This window comes from Gorilla gorilla, chromosome 7 (assembly GCF_029281585.2).
Source record: "Gorilla gorilla gorilla isolate KB3781 chromosome 7, NHGRI_mGorGor1-v2.1_pri, whole genome shotgun sequence".
In the NCBI taxonomy this organism is placed as follows: Eukaryota; Metazoa; Chordata; class Mammalia; order Primates; family Hominidae; genus Gorilla; species Gorilla gorilla.
In genome coordinates, this window is record NC_073231.2 from 53,413,731 (window position 1) to 53,436,987 (window position 23,257).

At 41.9% G+C, this 23,257-nt stretch overlaps 3 protein-coding genes across 3 annotated transcripts in view; 2 read left to right on the plus strand and 1 right to left on the minus strand.

Annotated features, from left to right (window-relative positions):
- PPP1R42 (protein phosphatase 1 regulatory subunit 42) overlaps positions 1–4,374 on the plus strand; it is a 64,509-nt gene extending 60,135 nt beyond the window's left edge. Inside the window, exon 9 of the mRNA XM_019032265.4 lies at positions 4,180–4,374. The gene's annotated coding sequence lies outside the window, so the exon portion shown is untranslated. The remainder of the gene's footprint in view (positions 1–4,179) is intronic.
- Positions 3,232–23,257, minus strand: part of MCMDC2 (minichromosome maintenance domain containing 2) — a 96,136-nt gene continuing 76,110 nt past the window's right edge. Inside the window, exon 16 of the mRNA XM_063709239.1 lies at positions 3,232–3,329. Coding sequence (XP_063565309.1) covers positions 3,262–3,329 — 68 coding nt within the window. The 3' untranslated portion in view covers positions 3,232–3,261. The remainder of the gene's footprint in view (positions 3,330–23,257) is intronic.
- TCF24 (transcription factor 24) lies at positions 6,721–22,290 on the plus strand. Its single transcript, XM_004047120.5, has 2 exons — positions 6,721–7,133; positions 20,377–22,290. Exons 1-2 carry the CDS (start codon positions 6,744–6,746, stop codon positions 20,488–20,490), a joined length of 504 nt encoding a protein of 167 aa, XP_004047168.1. The 5' UTR covers positions 6,721–6,743; the 3' UTR covers positions 20,491–22,290.

Sequence of the window (23,257 nt, forward strand, 5' to 3'; positions counted from 1 at the left end):
GAAAGAACGAGCTGGCATCAGCAGACGTGTCCCTACACTCTATATTTAATATTCAAGGTGGGGAGCCTGCTCAGAGGTAGAAATAAGCTTACAGTGCATCTTCCAAAAAGCTAAAGGTATGTGCCCCACACTCCTTTAGGGTTCTACACACTGCGGGCTGTGCCTGTATCCTATGTGGAGCCAGTGAAACAACATCTGTCCAAAGACAGGGGAATGTTTTCCACCTCTTTTATAAATGTGTGCAATCTGTGCTCATGTATGTTTATACAAGCCTGCTTTCTCTACTGGGAGGAAAAAGTCAGACTCATTGACGTTGTTTTTGACCCTCAAACTGAACTTGATACTATCAATGTATACTTTAATTAAAGATTAGGTCAAACCTATTTTTTATTTAAAGGCTGATTCTGAACAAATGCCTTCACTGTTCAATTTTTTAAAATATGGTATTAAACAAACAAAAAAGTACACATTATTGCTTCTTTCTGTGTTTGTCACAGTAAATACTTCTGACAGATGTTTCCTCTCTTTGCAAACATGCTAGGAGGTGCTTGAGCCTTAGTAATTTTAAAATAGACATTAAATGCATTTATATATTGCATATAAAATCCACCGAGAATACTGTGTAGCACCATACAATGAAAAACTAATTGTTACTTGATTATTTAACTATCTTTCAAACCCAAGCAATGTTAATAGAGTCAATCCATCTCGTTTGTTAATGTAAAAATAGTACTTTCTAGCTGGGTAAAAATGCCCTTAATTTCAAATACCTTTAAGGAATACAAATCACTGGGACCCATAATTCACAGGAAATATTCACTGTATATTATTTAGCTATTTATAAAATACCTAGTACCCTTTGTTAGAATATGGAAGCATTAGGTTTCTTTGAATTAAAAAGTGAACTCGAATAACAGTTAAAACAACTTTCCTTCACCACTGTTAAGGTTATATTTGAACAGTTGTAACAACAGATCTATGTGCTTAGGAAAGAATTTTTAAAACTCAGATATTTTTAGTCACAAAACTCTGGAATGATGTTATATAAACTCACTTGCAAATTTTGCTTTGTTAAACATAACAGTCTATTTAATTTTATATGCAAAATAAGCTTATGTGTATCAGTAATGTAGGTATAATGTTAATATTTGGATTTGCAGTTCTCAAAGAACCATTTTGAAATTAGGATACTCCCCTCTTTCCCAAAAAAAGCACAGTAGTGGTAAGCAACAGTGTTTTTAGGCTGGGTGAGGTGGCTCATGCCTATAATTCCAGCACTTTGGGGAGCTGAGGAAGGAGAGAGGATTGCTTGAGGCCAGGAGTTCGAAACCAGCCTAGGCAACACAATGAGACCTTATCTCCATAAGAAAAAAAAATTCAGGTGTAGTAGCTTGTCTCTGTAGTCCCAGCTACCCGGGAGGCTAAGGTGAGAGGATTGCTTGAGCCCAGGAGGTTAAGGCTGCAGTGAGCCGCGATTGTGCCACTGCACTCCAGACTGAGCGACAGAGCAAGACCTTGTCTCAAAAATCAAAAACTTTTTTTAGTTAAAACAGACTAGTTTTAGTTAAAACAAGCTAGTTTTTGTGACTTCTGATCTCAACTCTGTCAATGGTTTACTCTGTGAACAAGGGTTATATAAGATCTAATTCAAAAGAATTATATTATTTTCCATTTTAAAATGCCTATATTTTGAAAGCTGAATCTTCATTATCCAAACAATTTTTTTTTTTTTTTTGGAGACGGAGTCTCGCTCTGTCACCCAGGCTGGAGTGCAGTGGCGTGATCTTGGCTCACTGCAAGCTCTGCCTCCTGGGTTCACGCCATTCTCCTGCCTCAGCCTCCCGAGTAGCTCGGACTACAGGCACCTGCCACCACGCCCGGCCAGTTTTTTGTGTTTTTAGTAGAGATGGGATTTCACCGTGTTAGCCAGGATGGTCTTGATCTCCTGATGTCGTGATCCACCCATCTCGGCCTCCCAAAGTGGGGGGATTACAGGCGTGAACCACCGCGCCCGGCCTATCCAAATTTTAAAAGACAATGGAACTCTTTTAAGAATACTATAAGCCCCTTTTATAGATGGGAAAATGAGGCTTGAAGAGGTACAATCAGAAGGACCCAAGGTCACACAGTTGCCATGAGCAGGACTAGGACTTGAACACAGCTCACTGACTCCAATAGCCAACTTCTCAAGTACTCTGCTGGGGACTCTCAAAGAAAACCACCCTTAGGAACAGGAAGGGATAATAAGTGAGAACAGGTGAGGGGGTGACTAAGGTGAACTGGTAAGCACATGCCCAACTAAACGCAACTGTAGCTATTCAGCTCCACAATGGTGTGGCCAGATGGACATGCATCGCACTAGCTGGCAAGTGAGATATCTCGATTATGAAATCATCTGATTTTTAAATATTTAACTTTTTCTTAAAAAATAACATGTACTAGAATGGATAAAAAGAAAAAACAAAAGCTGGTAATGCTGGCTAGGATAGGGAGCAACTAGAACTCTCGTGTACTACTGGCTGGAATGCAAAAATAGTACAGACACTTTGGACAGTAGTTTGACATATTCTTTTATTATGTATTTATCTTTTGAGAGACAGGGTCTCATTTTGTTGCCCAGGCTGGAATGCAGTGGCTCAAACACAGCTCACTGCAGCCTCAACCTTCTGTGTTCAAGTAATCCTCCTGCCCCAGCTTTCTGAGTAGCTGAGACTACAGGCATGTTCCACCACGCCCATCTAATTTTTTAAATTTTTTTGTACAGACCGGGTCTCACTATACTGTCCAGGCTGGTCTCAAACTCTTATACTTAAGAAATCCTCCTGCCTCAGCCTCCCAAAGTGCTGGGGTTGCAGATGCGAACCACTGTATCCAGCCAGTTTGACATATTCTTATAACGTTAAGCTGGGCGTGGTGGTACATGCCTGTAGTCCCAGCTACTTGGGAGGCTAGGGTGGAAGGATCACTTGGAGGATCACTTGATCCCCGGAGTTCAAGCCTGCAGTGAGCTATGATCACACCACTGCACTCCAGCCTGGGCGACAGAATGAGAGCCTCCAAAAAAATAAAAATAAAAAAGAAGGTAAATATACATTTAACACTTCTAGCAGCTAGTGGTTCACTCCTGGTTATTTTCCCAAGTTAAATGAAAACGTATACTCACAAAAACCTGTACCTGAACATTTATAATATTATTCATAATCACCAAAAACTGGGAACAATCCAAAGGTTTTCTTTCTTTTTTTTTTTTGAGACGCAGTCTCACTCTGTCGCCCAGGCTGGAGTGCAGTGGCGCAATCTTGACTCACTGCAGTTCCAAAGGTTTTCATCTGAGGAATGGATAAACAAACTGTGGTAAATCTATACAATGGAATACTATTCAGCAATACAAAGGAATGAACTAGTGATACACTCAACAACGTGGATCTCAAAAGCATTATGCTAAGTGAAAGAAACCAGACTCAAAAGGCTACATACTATATAATACGCTTCTATTTGTATGACTTTCTGGCAAAGGCAAACTACAGAGACAGAAAACAGATCAGTAGTTGCCAGAAACTGGAGGTGGGAGAAAGGGTTGACTGCAAAGGGTCAGCACAAGATAATTTTGGAGAATGAGAGTAATGTTCTGTATCTTTATTGCATTGATGGTTATAAGACATATGTTTATGAAAGCTTGCTGAGCTAGGTGAATTTACACTGAAAAGGGTGAATTTAACTATGTAAATTACAATTTAAACAATGAGAGAAATAGTTGAAATGTGAAAAAAGTACCAATTAATCTACTGTTTTATATACATATAAAACATTTATATATAAAAACAATATGGAATAAATTGATATGTATGATTATTTTGCATTATAAGGACAATCTGGGTGCAAAATATAAGAAGCCCCAGACACCTCAAATTTGCCTCATCTTAGACCTGGTCCACCTTTCCTCTAATATTATTTCCATACCTCTCACAAATCATAGATTTTTCACATTCTTCGCTACACCAAGAGGAAAATCTTTGTTTCTGCTTCCTTTTTAAAGCCCGACAAGATTCACACTGTTTGGTGATTAATCATTAGCCTTTAATATTGTTATTGTGTCCTAGATTCTGTATGTTTGCTACCTTTTAGGGATACTTTCATTTTTTTAATTTAATGCTTTTTTTCCCCTCTCTATAAATACAGGAATCTCTCTTTGAAGCAATCTGAAAGCTTGCTGACAAAAAATGATGTGCATGAACCTCACCTCTTCCATAACCCCGAAGAAAAAGAAAATTTGTTTGTGGAAAATGAGTAAATTCAGCCTCAAGTGACAGGAAACGTTTGATTTTGTTTTTAACCTTATAGGACTAGGCAACAATATCTTTTGTGGGTTTGTAGCTTTATGGTATCTCATAATATAAGAAAAACTTTTAAGTTATTGTTTGATTTGCTGCTTTATAGAATCTGAAACATTGCTTTCCACCTGTGAATTCAGGGATCTAGTTGCTTTATTCCTCATTACATACAATTTACTGGGAAAATATGTACTTTTTCATTCAGCAATAGAAGTCCCTTCGACGGTGCGATCACAGCTCACTGCAGCCTCAACCTCCTGGGCTCACGAGATCTTCCCGTCTCAGCCTTCGGGGTAGCTGGGACTACACATATAAGCCACTGCACTGGGCCCCTTTTTGAATCAATAGAATATCGGTGTACTTCTTTCTAAAGTGTAAATCTAATTACAGTTATTGGGTGGGAATTGAGATGAAAGTCTAAGTACCATTCTGACTCACTAATGTACTTAATTTGTGGGCCAGTACATATAAATAGTGCCACCAGGACTGCTGACGGCTTGGTTACAGTAGTTCCAACTTAGAAATCTACTGGAAAGTATGAAGTGATGGTGCATATACAAGAGCGCCGTTTCTTTAGTGACATTTTAAATTTGATATTCCGTTTGACCCCAAAGAATATAAGAAAATATCCTGCTCTTGGCTTGAGCCCGAGAGTTGGAGGCTGAGGTGAGCCGAGATGGCACCACTGCACTCCAGCCTGGGCGACAGAGACCCTGTCTCAAACACAAAAACAGAAAATGTCCTACTCGGAGAACTGCAGGCATTGTTTTCGAGTGTTCTAATTATGTTGCTGGAAAGTACTTAGATTTCACCTACGAAGGCGACGGGTCCAGGACCTGCAGAAACCGCTGCGGATTGGGGCGGCCGGGGGCCCACGGCTTCCTGGGGAGGCTCTGAACAGGCCTTGGGGCGCAGCGTCCGCTTTCTAAAGAAGCCTGGGATCGGGTCCTGCCTCGCTGCAAGTCACGCTTCCCGTGGGTCCACAAGTGCAAAACCAGAAAAGAATGTTTCGCCCAAATAATTAAAGAGCGGTGGCCCCCGCGGGGGCAGCGGAGGCGGTCAGCAGGGTCCCCGTCCCCGGGGAGAAGTGCCCACGATCCAAGGGCTGTCTGCTCTAGGAACTTCTTAAAGAATTACAGACACTGAGAGCATTCGGGGTCTGGTAGGAAGTGCAGTGTATCTCCCAGCTTTAGGGTAACTAGGACAGCATGAATCTTTTACCTTGTGGTAGAATAAACGGCTAGCGCCTCGATGTGGCGCGCTCGACTTTTCCTCACAGAGCCTAAAAGTCACGCTCAACCAAACTGCAGCGTTCCCGCCTCAGCTGGGCACCGGCCTGGAAGCGGCCTGGAATCAGACTGGACCCGAGGAGGTAAGACCTCGGCAGCGCGAGGTTAACCACAGGCCTCACCCGCGGCCTCCAGCCCGGCCCCACCGCAGCCGGTGGCAGACACCCCAAACTCTCCACACGCCGCCCTCAGCGAGGCGCCTCGGGGAAAGCAGCGTGAGGCAGTGAGCCGAGGGGCGGGGCCAGGAGGACGCCCCGCCCCCGAGCCCGCCCCCGGAGGGTTTGATTAATGACCCTCTAAGCCGCCTCACCCCCCGGGGTAGCCCCTCGGGTGGGCCAGGTCCTCCGCCCGACCTGCCTTAGCCGGTCGGAGCACACACGCCTGGGCCGGGGCGCCCGCATAAAAGTCACAGCCAGCGGATGTTGGAAACAGCCGTCGACTTGGGCATCGGCCGGACGAGGATGGAGTGACCAGCGCGGCCCTGGCCACACAGGCCCTGCTCCACGCCCCTCGCCCGCCCGCACGACGGAGCGGAGCTCCACTCAGCCGCTCCAGGAAAGGTGAGGGGCCCGTCAGACGCGTACTGCGCAGCTCTCGGGCTCGGAACGGTGGCGGGTGCCGTACTCCGAGGTGAGGCTAAGGGTCCCCCGCTCCTCGGGCAGAAATCCCCCCTGGCGTGAAAGGCCGAGGGCGGCTGGTGAGCCGTGGTTTTCCGCGGCGTCGGCGAGAAGGAGCCGCGCCACCTCTCGTGCGTGCCGGGTTGGATAAAGTCACCCAAGCGCGAACGAGTGCTGATCCTGAGCTGTGCTTCCGAGATCTTTCTTCCCGGGTAGAGTAGACCTTTTGCTTAATTTGCCCCTGAAAAGCAAAGCCGGCACTGCGCCTCTTCTTATCCTTCTAGGAAGCCCAAGAACTCCGGAGTTCCGCAACTCTTCCCAGACGTCCGGAAGCAAATCGCGTCCCAGGCAAAACGAGCTCGCTTGAGAGCGCCCTTAGCCCCGTTGGGCTGCTGGTGGGCGCACGGGGAGAACCAGGGGGCTGCGCCTCTCGGGTTAAGCCCGACCGCCCCCCGGCCTCACCGCACCTTCGGTCCTTTGCAGCGCGCGCGGCGCGGGAAGCTGCCATGGACCGCGGCCGCCCAGCGGGCAGCCCCCTCAGCGCCAGCGCCGAGCCCGCGCCCCTGGCCGCCGCCATCCGCGACTCGAGTCCCGGGCGGACCGGGCCGGGGCCGGCGGGCCCCGGGGGCGGTTCGCGTTCCGGGAGCGGGCGGCCGGCGGCGGCGAATGCGGCGCGGGAGCGCAGCCGGGTGCAGACCCTGCGGCACGCTTTCCTGGAGCTGCAGCGCACGCTGCCGTCCGTGCCGCCCGACACCAAGCTGTCCAAGCTGGACGTGCTGCTGCTGGCCACCACCTACATCGCGCATCTCACCCGCAGCCTGCAGGACGACGCCGAGGCGCCGGCGGACGCCGGGTTGGGCGCTCTGCGCGGCGATGGCTACCTGCACCCGGTCAAGGTAAGCGGGCGGGGCGCACCGCGGGGCTGGGGCCGAGACCAGGACACCTTGATCTGCCCTGCCAGTCACCGTCTTGGGTAGATGCTCTAATTCCTTTTCGGGTGAGGCGGGAAGCCGACCTGGAGAACGACCTCGGCCCGCGAGGGTACTGGTGGCAAGGTCCCCGCCGCGAGAGCCTGCTCCTTCGCGGTTCACAGGTGGCTGGAGAGGCGTTTAAAGCCGGGGTGGCTTGGTAAGAGTCTCGCAGGCCTCTTGTAGGATGCCTCCGAAGGATTTTTGTGCCTATCAAGGTGAGAAATGGGGGCTTGGTTGCACATCCTGATAATGTTTAATATCTGAGTTATATGTATGACCCTCTGAGAGTTTTTAAGCATCTTTTATTTACATAATTACGCTTTCATTGATTTTTATGGGATATTTGAAAGATTTCACTGGAGTAATGGCCCTAAATGATTCTAGGAAAACACTGTTGAAATTTTTTGGTAAAACTAATAAGAACAAATGAGACCATTCTGCATCTCCATGGAGTAAAATTTCAGTCCGTTTAAATAAAGGTTAAATATCATAGACTTGACAGCTACCAAAAGTGTTAGAAAAAACTAGTGTTTTTAAATACGTTCGTAATAGATTGGCATGTATGTTGAGTGAATTGATTACTAAATTCAAAGTCTCATGTACAAAATTAGACAAGAGAATCCATTTTGCGTAATTTCTTTACATATTGGTAAAATGGTCACAGTTTTCACTTAACATGGTATATACGATTATGCTTCGTTACCTATTGCAGTATTCAGTTTTTGCATCATCCTCCTCTTCTAGATTTGATTGTTTTGAAACCTTACACTGATTTTTCTGTTCCAAATGCATCATCTCATTACTTCCTAAACCTAAATTTTCAGTTTTGGCTCCACCACCCTGAAATATTTGGCCACACGCGCGCACACACACACACACACACACAAATGCAAAGTTAAGACTTAAGACTTAGCTTTAAGTATATCAGTGTTCAATAAATTATTTAATATGGTAAAGCACACCCTCTGATATTAACTGAACTTACAATTCTGTGGTAAGTTTTAACAAAATTTACTTTGCAAATATAATCATAATGATAGACTTAAATGATTTCAATATTAAATATGAAGACATGAAATATTATAATTACGATAGACTTTATTTCATTTGTAAGTTTTATAATCTCAGCAGAAAAGTCATTATTAAGGGGTTTTGTATTACCGTGTTCATTAGATTGTTATTCGAATATACCATTAATATTACATTTCTTTTGACTTGACATTTGCCATATACTCTAAGGAAGTTTATTTTAACGTTAAGTAGATTGTAATACAAAGAGCATCTGTTAAATACTTTATGGGAGATATAATTCAGAATGAGAAGTCAGGATGCTTTTCAACTTATTTTCTTGGAATGCTTTTTTTGAATGAATAATGTTAGAAGCATCATTTCCATGTCACAATAAGCATAGCAAGCGTCTTTTTGCACTTGATTCATGTACCAAATGTTTTTGTAATCATAACTGTTTTTATTTGTAAATATTGATTGTTTTTATTTTAAAAGACAACTCTAGAGATAATGATCCAAAGCCAAGGATTATTTTTTTAAATGAAATTAATGTTGCTTGAACAAGTGACTAAAATCAAGCATGTTTTAAAATCAAACATTTATTGAATTCCTACTATGTGCAAAGCACTATTTTAGGGGAGTGAACACAATTAATAAGACTCAGTCCCTTTCCTATATGAACATATTATTGAGACAAAGACAAAGAAACAAATAACAGTGTTGGAAGTGAGAATGTTATATTTTCCATAAAAGAACTATAATTATGTGCTACGGAAGTTCAGAGGAAAGAGATGTTATGTACATAATTGAAACCGCCTGTTAACTGTTAACACATTATTTTACAGACACTACCAAAATGTTTAAACATTGTCTACCTTTGATTAATGTGAAAGAAATTAAAATATCCTAACTATTTATAGTTTTATGGTCAACTAAAGGCTCATTATAAACTATTGTTTTGTAAAAAGTGTTCTAAAATGACTTCATTTTTCTGCCTTACAACATAGTGTTGGGTCTTACCCTGATGATCAAAGCTTTTTAACAAATATTTCAAGGCCATTATTTTGAATCATCAGTCCTTATTATCAGTATTGTTAGCACATTACCACTGTTGGGGATTTACTTTAAGAGCATTTCATAGCAAGACTTCCTCTATACTAAGAATTTTAAAAATTAGGTGGCTGTGGTGTGTGCACCTGTAGTCCCAGCTACTGGGGAGGCTTATGCGAGAGGACTGCTTGAGCCCAAGAGATTGTGGCTACATTGCACCACTGCATGCCTGGGCAACTGAGCAAGACCCTGTCTCAAAAAAGAAAACAAACATCTCAAATGAAGCTGGAAGTTTAAGAGACTGGGAACCTGGTGCATAGCCTGAAATGGCAGTTTTTAATCCCTGTGGGGTATGAGCAATTTATTTCCATCAGCATCAGCTGCCCAAAAGGCAGTGATTCGCTAAGAAACAGGAATGTATTTCAGATCTCTACATTGGCAGAAAAACACAGATGACTTTATTATTGTGCCCCTTATTTAATAATCATTGTCTATGATAGGTAAACAATAATTGAAAAAAATAGATAACAGGGTTTTGTTACTTTTGAGTCACTTAATTAAGTGCTTTTTTGTTGTTGGTGTTGTTTGAGATGGAGTCTCTCTCTGTCACCCAAGCTAGAGTGCAGTGGTGCAATCTCAGCTCACTGCAACCTCCGCCTCCCATGTTCAAGTGATTCCCCTGCCTCAGCTTCCCGAGTAGCTGGGACTATAGGCGTGCACCACCACACCTGGCTAATTTTTGTATTTAGTAGACACGGAGTTTCACCATGTTGGCCAGGATGGTCTCGATCTCCTGACCTCATGATGCACCCACCTCAGCCTCCCAAGAGCTGGGATTTTTAAGGTCTTCAGTTTCAGGTTCAGTTCTAGTTAATTATGAGTTTGCTAAATCTTCTAAGCTTAATGAAACTACAGTAAATGGTTTTAAAGATACCCTATGAGGGAAAGTAGAGCTAAGTAAGGATTGTGTTAATCTGCACAATCCTGAAACAAACTGTTGAAAAGAAAATGTAAATCAGTCAACTGGCTTTTTTGGCATCCTGATGACATGCAACCTAACCAATATTCTATGTACATTTTAATTTCAGACTCTTAAAACTGTGTGTCTACATTAAATTAAGTTCAATAAAATCATTACAAGCCTTTTTGAAAATCAAGGACACAATATTCTTAAAAAAGAATATTTATTTTATTAATCCATGAAAAAGGAGGCAAAATTCCACATATACAATTTTAGGTTTGCTTCGTTAATTTTATCCTAGCAAGGATGAAATAGACGCCTTCATTTGTCTCCACACTTGGCTGAATGATTTAGAGCAATTCTTTTTTTTTTTTTTAGCAATTCTTAACACAGTGGGACCTGGATAGCATGTAAGAGGGCCACCAGTAGAGCATTCAGTAGTATTTTAATTTTATTTGCTTTCAAGTGTATTTAGTTCATATAATTCTCAATTTACATTTGACATTTGAGCATGAGATTTTTATGCTTATGAAAATGGGGCAGGTAAAAGGTTTCAAAGCACTGGCATATAATGTAGCCACAAATTCTGCACTTAAAGTTGATATCTGTGCTACACTATTCACTATATGTATTAGTCTGCCATAACAAAATACCACAGACTGGCTCTTTTAAACAACGGAAATTTATTTTCCCACAGTCTGGAGACTGGAAAATCCAAAATCAAGATGCAGGGTTTAGTTCCTCAGAAGGGCTATCTTGCTAGCTTGTAGATGGCCCACTTCTCTCTGTGTTCTCACTTGGCCTCTACATGTACACTGAGAGAGAGAGAGATTCCTCTTTTTTTTTTTTTTTTGATATGGAGTTTCACTCTTATTGCCTAAGCTGGAGTGCAGTGGTGTGATCTCGGCTTACTGCAACCTCCGCCTCCTGGGTTCAAGCAATTCTTCTGCCTCAGCCTCCCAAGTAGCTGGGATTATGGACGCCCACCACCACACCCAGCTAATATTTGTATTTTTGGTAGAGACAGGGTTTCACCATGCTGGCCAGGCTGGTCTTAAATTCCTGACCTCAGGTGATCCACCCACCTCGGCCTCCCAAAATACTGGGATTACGTGAGCCACTGTATCCAGCCTTTTTTTTTTTTTTTTTTTTTTTTTGAGACGGAGTCTTGCTCTGTCGTCAGGCTAGAGTGTAGTGGTGCGATCTGGACTTACTGCAACCTCCGCCTCCTGGGTTGAAGCGATTCCCATGTTGCCCAGGATGGTTTTGATCTCTTGACCTTGTAATCTGCCCGCCTCAGTCTCCTAAAGTGCTGGGCTTACAGGCATGAGCCACTGTCCCCGGCCCCATTCTCCTCTTCTTAAATGGGTATTAGTCCCTCATGAGCTAATCTAACTCTTTTTATCTCCCAAAGGCCTGGTCTTTAAATCCCATCACCTTAGAGGTAAGAGCTTCAACATGTGCATTTTGGAGGGACACAAACATTCAGTCTGTAACACTACAGCACTGGGGTCTTCAGCATAATGAAGGACTTTAATCTGATATAACAATGCCAGATCTTGATATATCAGATAAACCTCACTCCAGTTTCTAAAACATATTAGTTTGGCTGGGCGTGGTGGCTTACACTGTAATCCCAGCACTTTGGAAGGCTGAGGCAGGCGGATCACTTGCGGTCAGGAGTTCGAGACCAGCCTGGCCAACATGGCAAAACCCCATCTCTACTAAAAATACAAAAATTAGCCGGGCATGGTGGCACATGCCTGTAATCCCAGCTACTTGGGAGGCTCAGGCAGGAGAATCACTTGAACCCAGGAGGTGGAGGTTGCAGTGAGCCAAGATCTGCCACTGCACTCCAGCCTGGGTGACAGAGCAAGACTCCGTCTCAAAAAAAATAAAAATAAAAAACACATTAGTTTATCTTTGGCAAAGATCCCAGGAACAGGACCACTGACAATGATACACCTAGAATGTATAGGAATGCATATGTATTATTTTTAAAAATTGAGTCCAGGCATGGTGGCTCACCACCTGTAATCCCAGCACTTTGGGAGGCTGAGGCAGGAGGATCACTTGAGCCCAGGAGTTCAAGACCACCCTTGAACTCAAAGCAACATAGTGAGGCTCTGCCTCTGCAAAAACAAACAAACAAACAACAAAAAAAAAAAATAAGTTTTTAATTAGCCCAGCGTGGTAGCACGTACCTGTAGTCCTAACTCAGGAAGCTGAGGCAGGAAGATTGCATGAACCCAGCAGGTTTAAGCTGCAGTGAGCCATGATCACACCACTACCACTCCAGCCTGTGCAGCAGAATGAGACCCTGTCTCATAAAAAAAAAATAATAATAAAATAAATTAAAAAAATAAAAATTAGGACTTTGGTTGGTTGCCACAGAACAAAACTTTCCAGATAGTATCACATGCCCACTTATTCTTTATGGCTATGTTTTACATTTGGAGTCCCAGTTTAGGTGAAAATAACTGTGCTCACAAGTGCAATGAGAGTTTATATTGTTCCATCTAAGATCTAACTCTGCTTACATTCTATTAACTCTGTAACAGAAGTAATAGTCCATTCTGACTTAATTGGTCTGGGGTGTGACTTTGCCATCAGTATTTATTTAAAACTCTCTGGGTGAGTCTAATATTAGCAACTTGGATTGCGAACCCAGAGCTCTTAATGTTCTTTGGCATGTTAATAATTGTACCTCTATTTGAGCACTGTGGATTATCTACCAGGCATTTAAAAACATTTTATGGTGCTATGTAACTAGCAGTTGGCCTGTGTGTGTTCGCTGATGAAGATAAGCAGCCTGCTTACATAAGGCAGCACTTGCTCCCTGGAGAGTGTGGGACCAGATTGCTGACCTTTAGGAGTTGTATTTTTTTTTTTTTTAGTCCCTCTCTGTAGTAAAAAAAACAAAAGTAGTATTCAAAGGATCTTAGAACTTAACTGATTATATGACACCTGCCTCCCTCCCAAAAGAGTTTTATTCTGAAAGAACTACTCATGTAATATGTTTTTTCATCATTATGTCTGTCTGGCAATAAATTATATTGTTTGAGAGACTGCCCACCATAAAGATGAATTTAGAAAAATCACCATCAGTAATTCAAATGTGATGATTACCAAAAGGTTAGAGCTAGATGATGTGGGGGGGAGGAGCCAAGATGGCCGAATAGGAGCAGCTCTGGTATACAGCTCCCAGCGTGAGCGACGCAGAAGACGGGTGATTTCTGCATTTCCATCTGAGGTACCGGGTTCATCTCACTAGGCAGTGCCAGACAGTGGGCGCAGGTCAGTGGGTGTGCGCACCGTGCGCGAGCCAAAGCAGGGTGAGGCATTGCCTCACTTGGGAAGCGCAAGGGGTCAGGGAGTTCCCTTTCCGAGTCAAAGAAAGGGGTGACGGACGCACCTGGAAAATCGGGTCACTCCCACCCGAATATTGCCCTTTTCAGACCGGCTTAAAAAACGGCACACCACGAGATTATATCCCGCACCTGGCTCGGAGGGTCCTACGCCCACGGAGTCTCGCTGATTCCTAGCACAGCAGTCTGAGATCAAACTGCAAGGCGGCAGCGAGGCTGGGGGAGGGGCCCCCGCCATTGCCCAGGCTTGCTTAGGTAAACAAAGCAGCCTGGAAGCTCGAACTGGGTGGAGCCCACCACAGCTCAAGGAGGCCTGCCTGCCTCTGTAGGCTCCACCTCTGGGGGCAGGGCACAGACAAACAAAAAGACAGCAGTAACCTCTGCAGACTCAAATGTCCCTGTCTGACAGCTTTGAAGAGAGCAGTGGTTCTCCCAGCACGCAGCTGGAGATCTGAGAACGGGCAGACTGCCTCCTCAAGTGGGTCCCTGACCCCTGACCCCCGAGCAGCCTAACTGGGAGGCACCCCCCAGCAGGGGCACACTGACACCTCACACGGCAGGGTATTCCAACAGACCTGCAGCTGAGGGTCCTGTCTGTTAGAAGGAAAACTAACAAACAGAAAGGACATCCACACCAAAAACCCATCTGTACATCACCATCATCAAAGACCAAAAGTAGATAAAACCACAAAGATGGGGAAAAACAGAACAGAAAAACTGGAAACTCTAAAACGCAGAGCGCCTCTCCTCCTCCAAAGGAACGCAGTTCCTCACCAGCAACGGAACAAAGCTGGATGGAGAATGACTTTGACGAGCTGAGAGAAGAAGGCTTCAGACAATCAAATTACTCCGAGCTACGGGAGGACATTCAAACCAAAGGCAAAGAAGTTGAAAACTTTGAAAAAAATTTAGAAGAATGTATAACTAGAATAACCAATACAGAGAAGTGCTTAAAGGAGCTGATGGAGCTGAAAACCAAGGCTCAAGAACTACGTGAAGAATGCAGAAGCCTCAGGAGCCGATGCGATCAACTGGAAGAAAGGGTATCAGCAATGGAAGATGAAATGAATGAAATGAAGCGAGAAGGGAAGTTTAGAGAAAAAAGAATAAAAAGAAATGAACAAAGCCTCCAAGAAATATGGGACTATGTGAAAAGACCAAATCTACGTCTGATTGGTGTACCTGAAAGTGATGGGGAGAATGGAACCAAGTTGGAAAACACTCTGCAGGATATTATCCAGGAGAACTTCCCCAATCTAGCAAGGCAGGCCAACGTTCAGATTCAGGAAATACAGAGAACGCCACAAAGATACTCCTCGAGAAGAGCAACTCCAAGACACGTAATTGTCAGATTCACCAAAGTTGAAATGAAGGAAAAAATGTCAAGGGCAGCCAGAGAGAAAGGTCGGGTTACCCTCAAAGGGAAGCCCATCAGACTAACAGCGGATCTCTCGGCAGAAATCCTACAAGCCAGAAGAGAGTGGGGGCCAATATTCAACATTCTTAAAGAAAAGAATTTTCAACCCAGAATTTCATATCCAGCCAAACTAAGCTTCATAAGTGAAGGAGAAATAAAATCCTATACAGACAAGCAAATGCTGAGAGATTTTGTCACCACCAGGCCTGCCCTAAAAGAGCTCCTGAAGGAAGCGCTAAACATGGAAAGGAAAACCGGTACCAGCCGCTGCAAAATCATGTCAAAATGTAAAGATCATCGAGACTAGGAAGAAACTGCATCAACTAACGAGCAAAATCACCAGCTAACATCATAATGACAGGATCAAATTCACACATAACAATATTAACTTTAAATGTAAATGGACTAAATGCTCCAATTAAAAGACACAGACTGGCAAATTGGATAAAGAGTCAAGACCCATCAGTGTGCTGTATTCAGGAAACCCATCTCACGTGCAGAGACACACATAGGCTCAAAATAAAAGGATGGAGGAAGATCTACCAAGCAAATGGAAAACAAAAAAAGGCAGGGGTTGCAATCCTAGTCTCTGATAAAACAGACTTTAAACCAACAAAGATCAAAAGAGACAAGGCCATTACATAATGGTAAAGGGATCAATTCAACAAGAAGAGCTAACTATCCTAAATATATATGCACCCAATACAGGAGCACCCAGATTCATAAAGCAAGTCCTGAGTGACCTACAAAGAGACTTAGACTCCCACACATTAATAATGGGAGACTTTAACACCCCACTGTCAACATTAGACAGATCAACGAGACAGAAAGTCGACAAGGATACCCAGGAATTGAACTCAGCTCTGCACCAAGCGGACCTAATAGACATCTACAGAACTCTCCACCCCAAATCAACAGAATATGCATTTTTTTCAGCACCACACCACACCTATTCCAAAATTGACCACATACTTGGAAGTAAAGCTCTCCTCAGCAAATGTAAAAGAACAGAGATTATAACAAACTATCTCTCAGACCACAGTGCAATCAAACTAGAACTCAGGATTAAGAATCTCACTCAAAACCACTCAACTACATGGAAACTGAACAACCTGCTCCTGAATGACTACTGGATACATAACGAAATGAAGGCAGAAATAAAGATGTTCTTTGAAACCAATGAGAACAAAGACACAACGTACCAGAATCTCTGGGACACATTCAAAGCAGTGTGTAGAGGGACATTTATAGCACTAAATGCCCACAAGAGAAAGCAGGAAAGATCCAAAATTGACACCCTAACATCACAATTAAAAGAACTAGAAAAGCAAGAGCAAACACATTCAAAAGCTAGCAGAAGGCAAGAAATAACTAAAATCAGAGCAGAACTGAAGGAAATAGAGACACAAAAAACCCTTCAAAAAATTAATGAATCCAGGAGCTGGTTTTTTGAAAGGATCAACAAAATTGATAGACTGCTAGCAAGACTAATAAAGAAAAAAAGAGAGAAGAATCAAATAGACACAATAAAAAATGATAAAGGGGATATCACCACCGATCCCACAGAAATACAAACTACCATCAGAGAATACTACAAACACCTCTACGCAAATAAACTAGAAAATCTAGAAGAAATGGATAAATTCCTTGACACAAACACTCTCCGAAGACTAAACCAGGAAGAAGTTGAATCTCTGAATAGACCAATAACAGGAGCTGAAAGTGTGGCAATAATCAATAGTTTACCAACCAAAAAGAGTCCAGGACCAGATGGATTCACAGCCGAATTCTACCAGAGGTACAAGGAGGAACTGGTACCATTCCTTCTGAAACTATTCCAATCAATAGAAAAAGAGGGAATCCTCCCTAACTCATTTTATGAGGCCAGCATCATTCTGATACCAAAGCCGGGCAGAGACACAACCAAAAAAGAGAATTTTAGACCAATATCCTTGATGAACATTGATGCAAAAATCCTCAATAAAATACTGGCAAAACGAATCCAGCAGCACATCAAAAAGCTTATCCACCATGATCAAGTGGGCTTCATCCCTGGGATGCAAGGCTGGTTCAATATATGCAAATCAATAAATGTAATCCAGCATATAAACAGAGCCAAAGACAAAAACCACATGATTATCTCAATAGATGCAGAAAAGGCCTTTGACAAAATTCAACAACCCTTCATGCTAAAAACTCTCAATAAATTAGGTATTGATGGGACGTATTTCAAAATAATAAGAGCTATCTATGACAAACCCACAGCCAATATCATACTGAATGGGCAAAAACTGGAAGCATTCCCTTTGAAAACTGGCACAAGACAGGGATGCCCTCTCTCACCACTCCTATTCAACATAGTGTTGGAAGTTCTGGCCAGGGCAATTAGGCAGGAGAAGGAAATAAAGGGTATTCAATTAGGAAAAGAGGAAGTCAAATTGTCCCTGTTGGCAGACGACATGATTGTATATCTAGAAAACCCCATTGTCTCAGCCCAAAATCTCCTTAAGCTGATAAGCAACTTCAGCAAAGTCTCAGGATACAAAATCAATGTAGAAAAATCACAAGCATTCTTATACACCAACAGCAGACAAACAGAGAGCCAAATCATGAGTGAACTCCCATTCACAACTGCTTCAAAGAGAATAAAATACCTAGGAATCCAACTTACAAGGGATATGAAGGACCTCTTCAAGGAGAACTACAAACCACTGCTCAAGGAAATAAAAGAGGATACAAACAAATGGAAGAACATTCCATGCTCATGGGTAGGAAGAATCAATATCGTGAAAATGGCCATACTGCCCAAGGTAATTTACAGATTCAATGCCATCCCCATCAAGCTACCAATGACTTTCTTCACAGAATTGGAAAAAACTACTTTCAAGTTCATATGGAACCAAAAAAGAGCCCGCATCGCCAAGGCAATCCTAAGCCAAAAGAACAAAGCTGGAGGCATCACACTACCTGACTTCAAACTATACTACAAGGCTACAGTAACCAAAACAGCATGGTACTGGTACCAAAACAGAGATGTAGATCAATGGAACAGAACAGAGCCCTCAGAAATAACGCCACATATCTACAACTATCTGATCTTTGACAAACCTGAGAAAAGCAATGGGGAAAGAATTCCCTATTTAATAAATGGTGCTGGGAAAACTGGCTAGCCATATGTAGAAAGCTGAAACTGGATCCCTTCCTTACACCTTATACAAAAATCAATTCAAGATGGATTAAAGACTTAAACGTTAGACCTAAAACCATAAAAACCCTAGAAGAAAACCTAGGCATTACCATTCAGGACATAGGCATGGGCAAGGACTTCATGTCTAAAACACCAAAAGCAATGGCAACAAAAGACAAACTTGACAAATGGGATCTAATTAAACTAAAGAGCTTCTGCACAGCAAAAGAAACTACCATCAGAGTGAACAGGCAACCTACAAAATGGGAGAAAATTTTCGCAACCTACTCATCTGACAAAGGGCTAATATCCAGAATCTACAACGAACTCAAACAAATTTACAAGAAAAAAACAACCCCATCAAAAAGTGGGCGAAGGACATGAACAGACACTTCCCAAACGAAGACATTTATGCAGCCAAAAAACACATGAAAAAATGCTCATCATCCCTGGCCATCAGAGAAATGCAAATCAAAACCACAATGAGATACCATCTCACAGCAGTTAGAATGGCAATCATTAAAAAGTCAGGAAACAACAGGTGCTGGAGAGGATGTGGAGAAATAGGAACACTTTTGCACTGTTGGTGGGAGTGTAAACTAGTTCAACCATTGTGGAAGTCAGTGTGGCGATTCCTCAGGGATCTATAACTAGAAATACCATTTGACCCAACCATCCCATTACTGGGTATATACCCAAAGGACTATAAATCATGCTGCTATAAAGACACATGCACATGTATGTTTATTGCGGCATTATTCACAATAGCAAAGACTTGGAACCAACCCAAATGTCCAACAATGATAGACTGGATTAAGAAAATGTGGCACATATACACCATGGAATACTATGCAGACATAAAAAATGATGAGTTCATGTCCTTTGTAGGGACATGGATGAAATTGGAAATCATCATTCTCAGTAAACTATCACAAGAACAAAAAAACCAAACACCGCATATTCTCACTCATAGGTGGGAATTGAACAATGAGATCACATGGACACAGGAAGGGGAATATCACACTCTGGGGACTGTGGTGGGGTGGGAGGAGGGGGGAGGGATAGCATTGGGAGATATACCTAATGCTAGATGACGAGTTAGTGGGTGCAGCACACCAGCATGGCACATGTATACATATGTAACTAACCTGCACAATGTGCACATGTACCCTAAAACTTAAAGTATAATAAAAAAGAAAAAGAAAAAAAGAGCTAGATGATGTCAATACATACAGACATTTAATCAGGATGTTCTCTTAGTATCATACCAAATATTCTAATATTTATGACTTCTAGATATCGTTTTTTAGCTAGATAAGATGCATAGATGGGGCTGGGCTTGGTGGCTCACGCCTGTAATCCCAGCACTTTGGGAGGCTGAGGCGGGTGGATCACTTGAGGTCAGGAGTTCAAGACCGACCTGGCCAACGTGGTAAAACCCTGTCTCTACTAAAAATACAAAAATTAGCCAGGCGTGGTGGTATGCTCCTATAATCCTAGCTACTCAGGAGGCTGAGGCAGGAGAATCACTTGAACCCAGGAGATGGAGGTTGCAGTGAACCGAGATTGTGCCACTGCACTCCAGCCTGGGTAACAGAGCGAGACTCCGTCTCAAAAAAAAAAATATATAGATAGATAGATAGATAGATAGATAGATAGATAGATAGATAGATAGATAGATAGATAGTTGACACTTTTCATTATGGTCCTTTTACATCTATAGACACATAATACCACATAGAACTTTTTAAAATATAGTGCTCACTTTGGCAGCACATATACTAAAATTGGAACTTTTAAAAATATTTTTAAAGCCCAGGATCTAGTTTTAGGCTTAATTTTGTTTTAGGTTTAGTTTAAAATTAAAACATTACGGGCAGATATATTTTTCTACACTTTAACTATATTTATTTTTCATGATTTCTTGCAGTTCTTGTCCATAAGCAAACATATTACTTCTAAAATGTTAATCAAAGTCTGAGTATATTTTTGTTTTTTACTGTTAGCATTAATAAACATTTTTTCATGTTGTTTCTTATACTTCATACTTATAATTGTTATTAGCTACATAATATTGCATTTGCATTGGGCTGTTTACAATCTTTAACATTGTAGACCATGTTAATATATGTCATAGATACTAACTTTTGAATTCTTGTTGAAATAATCTTTTTCAGAAATGGCCCATGCGATCAAGATTGTACATCGGTGCTACTGGTCAGTTTCTGAAGCATTCTGTTTCTGGAGAAAAAACAAATCATGACAACACTCCAACAGACTCACAGCCTTAGGCTCTCCCCTGGTGGGGGCTGGTAGAAGTGGTGGCTATTGTTTTTAAATACTATGACATAATTCTATATTTATTATATGAGACATAACAAAATTTCTGAAAGTTTACATGTGAACCCATAGTTGGATGTTCAGGTTTATCTGTCTAAATGTGGAATGAAATAATCAGTGTTATATAAAACACACAGCTTATCTGTTCAGTGTGAGAGTCACTACTATATAGTGCAAGAGAAATTATTAGAAAAAAGAAGTCACATGAAAGCAAACAATCGTGTATATAGCTAAAGAATGCAATATAGATATTGCTATAGTGTATCTATTACAAACAGAAAAGTTCATATCTATTGGTGCAGTCTTCCTAGTTTAAAAAGATAAAAATCTGTGTTTATAATATACCAGTATTCCTTTTTTGTGAAAACCATACTGTTCTTAAGTTGATCGAAGACACCATTTCAATTGAAGAAAACTGTTGCAGTAATATGAAGATGCAATAAATTCAATAAGTAGTTACTTTTCCCTCTTAGAAAACTTGTTTGGAGTATTAGAAATGGTTTGCTCAGAGGACAGGGCTTGGTCACCTTCCTAGAGGGTTATTTTGTATCTTAACAGTGTTTGTAACTTGTGGAAGGCACTGGGAATCCCTGCAGTCCAGTGTGAACAGGAGACCAGGTGTCAGCGGACAGCAGAGTTCACAATGTAGGTGCATGTCACCACACCTGGCTAATTCTTTTATTTTTTGTAGAGATGGAGTCTCACTGTGTTGCCTAGGCTACTCTTGAAATCCTGGCTCAATAAATCCTCCTGCCTCACCTACCAAAGTGTTGGGATTATAGGCTAGAGCCACCGTGCCTGGCCCAGTTTTATTGTTTTAATGTGAATATACTCATAATGTGACAGAAGCATATCTTTTTGCAAGAAAGATATATAATAAAAGTTCTCTACATATTAATATGTAGAAAAGTACTTGCATATTTAAATATTTGTAAACATATTTACCTACTCATGGAAAGAAATAAAAAGTAAAATGAGATTTGGATTCAGCCATTCACTATTATAAGTTATTGACATAAGAAGTGCTAAAAAGAATCTTTATCCTAAGGAATGAAATCAAAACTTCTTCAAAGTTACCTCAAACTGAATTGTAAACACTAAATTTAACAGCAAGAATTTCAGAAAAATGATTTTCTTGCTAATAAGTCTTAAGATTTATTAGTTTGGCTAGTTTTTAAAGCATTTAACTGGGGAAAAAACTATGTGTTGAATAATTAGATTTCTAAGTCATCCTGTTAAATAGTTAGTAGAGCTTTGCCTTTGATGGTATTACTTTTTAATTCTTCTCATCCAGTTACAAGTTGTATTAATGCCAAAGAAGTGTATTTGTTACAGATTTTCATAACATTTTATTAAATTGCTAGATATGATGATAGGTTTTGGTATGTTTACAGAGGAGAAATTGCATATTTTCACTCAAAGATTCAAAGGAGCATGCTGTTTTAATGCTTTAATGGTGAATGGTCATGATAAGAGGTATTATAAAAATAAAGTACTAATTTGAAAATTAGTCTGTTAAATTTGCGTTTCTCTCTTTGAATATTTAACAAACACCGAAGCTACTTTTGAAAATCTTTTTAGATGATAGATACCTACTTGGTGTTAGCTTCTTTTTTACCGCGCTTTTTTTTTTTTTTTTTGAGACAGAGTCTCACTCTGTTTCACAGGCTAGAGTACAGTGGCACAATCTCCACTCACTGCAACCTCCACCTCTTGGGTTCAAGCGATTCTCGTGTCTCAGCCTCCTGAGTAAGTGGGACTACAGGCATGTACCACCATGCCTACCTAACTTTTGTATTTTTAGTAGGAGACAGGGTTTCACCATGTTGGCCAGGCTGGTCTCAAACTCCTGACCTCAAGTGATCCGCCCGCCTCGGCCTCCCAAAGTGCTGGGATTACAGGCACGAGCCACGGCACCCAGCCTCTGTTGTTTTTCGAGATGGAGTCTCACTCTGCTGCCCAGGCTGGAGTGCAGTGGTGAGATCTCAGCTCACTTCAATCTCCACCTCCCAGGTTCAAGCGATTCTCCTGCCTCAGCCTCCCGAGTAGCTGGGATTACAGAGGCGCGCCACCATGCCCAGCTAATTTTTGTATTTTGGGTAGAGATGGGGTTTTGTCATGTTGCCCAGGCTGTTCTCAAACTCCTGGCCTCAAGTGATCCACCCACTTCAGCCTCCCAAACAGCTGGGATTACAGGCATGAGCCACCACTGAGGAAATAATCTAATACACACAAAACATCTCTTTACAGTGGCCAACATGATTCACTTAGAAATGAACACGTGATTTATATTTGTTATCATGACATGATCAGACAAGTGGCTTGTTGGCTCCATGTATAATTGTATTGTTCTTATTAGCTGGCAGGGAGAAGAAACCACAAATCAGACTGCTTCTGATCTCAATTTATATATTAGATATTTTGAGAGATGGCTTAATCTAAATGCTCTTTTCTTACTATGTGTGGGTTACTGCAAATTATATCAATTGTGTATTTTATTTGAAAAGCTATGAACTTTGACTCCTCTAGCACTAGCAGATTCTGTCTTAACCTGGTGACAAATTAATGAGGTTTTTGTTTTTTGTTTTGTTTTGTTTTTTGAGACAGAGTCTCGCTCTGTCGCCCAGGCTGGAGTGCGGTGGCACGATCTCAGCTTACTGCAAGCTCCGCCTCCGGGGTTCACGCCATTCTCCTGCCTCAGCCTCCCAAGTAGCTGGG